The following is a 3301-nucleotide window of genomic DNA, read 5'->3' as shown; positions in this document are numbered from 1 at the left end:
GAGTACCACTATTTTTATCTTTCTTTTCGCGAATCAATCGTTTCATTATGTCTTTTTTTTCGACCAGGCTGCAACCGTTTCTTCCAAGACATGGGTGTCATGTTCGGCTCTCGCCCGTCCCTGTGGTGGAAGATCTGCTGGGTGGGGCTCACCCCGGCCTTCATCACTGTGAGTTCTCTCTTTGTAATTATGTTGTCGAAACCTGCTCTAAAGACCACCTATGCCGTAGCAAACGGCGTAAAACACTTACCCAAAAAACAAAAACAAAAAAAAAAGACCACCTGCCCAAGACAATCACATGTCCAAAAGACCACTTCGCACCCCAATTCCCTCCCAGCATGTTTTTCCATCTTCTTTTTCTTCAAGCGTCAGGTCTAGAGCAGAAATTAACGATCATAGTACCCCATTCTTTCCTGTCGTCTGTTTTCTTGATCAGCTCTGTTGATCATGGTACCCCATTCCTTCCTGAAGTCTGTCTTCTTGATCAGCTCGGTTTTTCCTCTTTGTGTTATTCGATGCAAAGTTGTGTATGCTGTTCTTCGTCTTCCTCTGCTCTTCTTTTCTGCTATCTTTCCACACAGTAGCAGTTTCTCTAGTCGTAGTCGTGCACACAGATACATGTTGAGTATGCCTACATGTAGTTAACATCTATTTATCTACTTTTTCCCAGCATTATCCAGCTGATGTCTTTCTCTTTCCTTCAAATAAGAACCTGTTCCTATCAAAAAAGCATTAAATTGCGAAATGAAAGGACATTAAAAATGTAAATGGTTCAGTACCTGTTGTGTTTAAGTAAAACCACATTTTAACCACTTCCCTGCTCTGTAGACTTATGTGCTTACTCGTGTCACTCAAACTGGTTCCCAGTCGTTTTTTTCTACTGGTGTATAGAGGGCGTTTTAGAAGATGTAATTGAATGGGTCAGAAAAATAAAATTGTACTATTTCAGGTTAGGATCATTGCGAGGTAAATGCCATTTAAAAAAACAAAAACGAAACGGAACAAAACCCAAAAAAGCAGCTGGAGGTTAAGCATGGTACACTACCAAGTTGTGACCAATCATAAGGGCTATAACTCTGTTTAACCGCCAGCCAGCTATTTCATTCAAACGTTTAGCCTCTGTTGTGTAGCCTCCCATGATTCATACCAAAGAAAGAAACTTTCGTCATACATAAGTCTCAGATCATACTGAGAGCTCTATTTTTAGCGAAATGTGACTTAGGCTTTTTATTTTTTCTGACCCTTTCTGTTGCAACTTGTACGGTTTCTTATTTTTTAAAGGGGAAAATAGGCTAATGCTTTATTTGCATCTCTTTTTGAATGAATGCGTTATCTTGTCCATGCAAACGTGAATAAAAAGTCTCAACTCTGAAAGATCTACAGTTAGAAGACTGAAAAATTATAAATAAATGCATGAAGTAGAAAATCAGGGAGTATTGGGTTCCACTGCTTGAATGCAATGACACGTGGGGTAGAATTAAATGTCAACGAAGGGATGTAACCAAGTAATTACGGTCTTCTGTTTAGGTGTAGTTTCAGTGAGGTTAAAGGGCGCTCGCAACTGCATGGGGTCATATCGGCGCCAAGGGGTGGATGTCAACAGAGATGGTCCAAACGGGGAATCAGGCTTTCTCTGCTCAACTCTTTAGCCTCGACAGCACAAAATCGGCTTCGACTATCAAGGCACCCCGGAAATAGCAGTTCACAAGAAAGTGACAAACATACAAAAGAAGTAGAGGAAAAATGACGATAGTAAGGATGAGGAAAGAAAAGGCAACAGTTCCCCCTATGTTGTTCCGGCTCAGTATGAGCATGACATTGATAAATCAGCCCATTTACAATTCTACGGTGCATAAGAACATGTTTATATCTCCCCCTTTGGGAATGGCCTGCCCTGGGGGGCTACGAAGGGATGTAACCAAGTAATTATTACGGTCTTCATCCCAGCAGACAGACGGAGATACTCGATAAAATGACATCCTCAAAGTCAAAAGGGAATCAAACCTATACCGATTGCCTAATTATGTGGCAATGACTCACCTACGAAACCTTATTAATTGGCATGCACAGACGACCACTAAAAAAGTTCACTTATAACACATCTACCATGAAGAACGGGTTTCCTCGTTGATTTCCTGTCTTTTATTCTAAATCTCGGCCATAACCCACTGCCAGCAGCCGTCCAAACAAGACACACAGACATATAAAAAATTTTAAAGTACACTGAAAAAATATTTTGTATTATGACACATTCGCCAAACACTAGTGTAAAGACTGTTAATATGGACAAAATCATCTTCATTTTCTCTTCGATTTTATACATTTTGTTCAAATAAAATTAGTAATAGTAATTAATTATGATGATGGTAAGAGTAATGCAGTCGACACCGCTTGTGTTGAACTTCCTTAAGTTGATCTTGGGCTACGTTGATCTTTTTCTCGGGTCCCAGCTCCTCTTCTTCTTTACAATTCCCAACGGTTAAATTAAATTTCGGATGAGTTTATACCCCCCAGGGCGGTGCTACTGACTAAAGCGTCTTTAAGCCATTCCCAAAGGGGGGACATTAACATGTTCTTATGTAAAGTAGAATTGTAAATGGGCTGATTCATCAATGTCATGCTCATAACTGTGCCTGAACTGCAATGGGGAACTGCTGCTTTTTCTTTCCTCATCCTTGCTATCGTCATTTTTCCTCCACTTCTTTTGTATGTTTGTCACACTCTTGTGACTCGCTATTTCCGGGGTGCCTTGATAGTCGAAGCAGACTTTGTGCTGTTGAAACTAGAGGGGTGAGCAGAGTAAGCCTGATTCCCTGTTTGGACCTTTCTGTTGACATCCACCCCTTGGAGCTCATATGACCTTATGCAGTTGCAAGCGCCGTAAAAACTCTTCTAAAAGGATGAGTTTATCTATTTTTCACTCCCACTCCCCCACTCTTCACCACCAATCATTCCCACTCTCACCCCCACCCTACTCTTCCTCACCCTCTCCAACCCCCACTCATTTTCGCTCTCCCCACTCCACCCCCTCGGCACCAGTTCATCCTCCTGTTCGCCTGCATAGACTACAGTCCGGCCAGCTATGGCGAGTACACGTATCCCGCTTTGGCCGAAGCGCTGGGCTGGCTAATGGTTGTAGCCTCGGTCATCTGGATACCGGGCTGTGCGCTCTACAAACTCTACATGGAGGATGAGGGAAAGTCCTTCTTACAGGTTCGTGGTACAGTAGTCTTAGGCGTGTCTTGTTCGTGTTGTTGTTGTTGTTGTTGTTGTTGTTCTTGTTTTTGTTGTTGTTGTTGTT

General features: G+C 42.0%; 1 protein-coding gene across 1 annotated transcript in view; it reads left to right on the top strand.

Moving 5' to 3' along the window:
• Window positions 1–3301, top strand: part of LOC101858507 (sodium- and chloride-dependent glycine transporter 2) — a gene marked incomplete in the record, with an annotated part of 8968 nt that overhangs the window by 2739 nt on the left and 2928 nt on the right. The window contains 1 exon segment of the mRNA XM_035971546.1: window positions 3065–3213. Within this exon segment, the coding sequence (XP_035827439.1) occupies window positions 3065–3213 (149 nt within the window).

This window comes from Aplysia californica, unplaced genomic scaffold (assembly GCF_000002075.1).
Source record: "Aplysia californica isolate F4 #8 unplaced genomic scaffold, AplCal3.0 scaffold00456, whole genome shotgun sequence".
NCBI classification, from domain to species: domain Eukaryota; kingdom Metazoa; phylum Mollusca; class Gastropoda; order Aplysiida; family Aplysiidae; genus Aplysia; species Aplysia californica.
The sequence above is the reverse complement of the archived record's forward strand: the minus strand, read 5'-3'. Positions and strand labels throughout refer to the sequence as shown.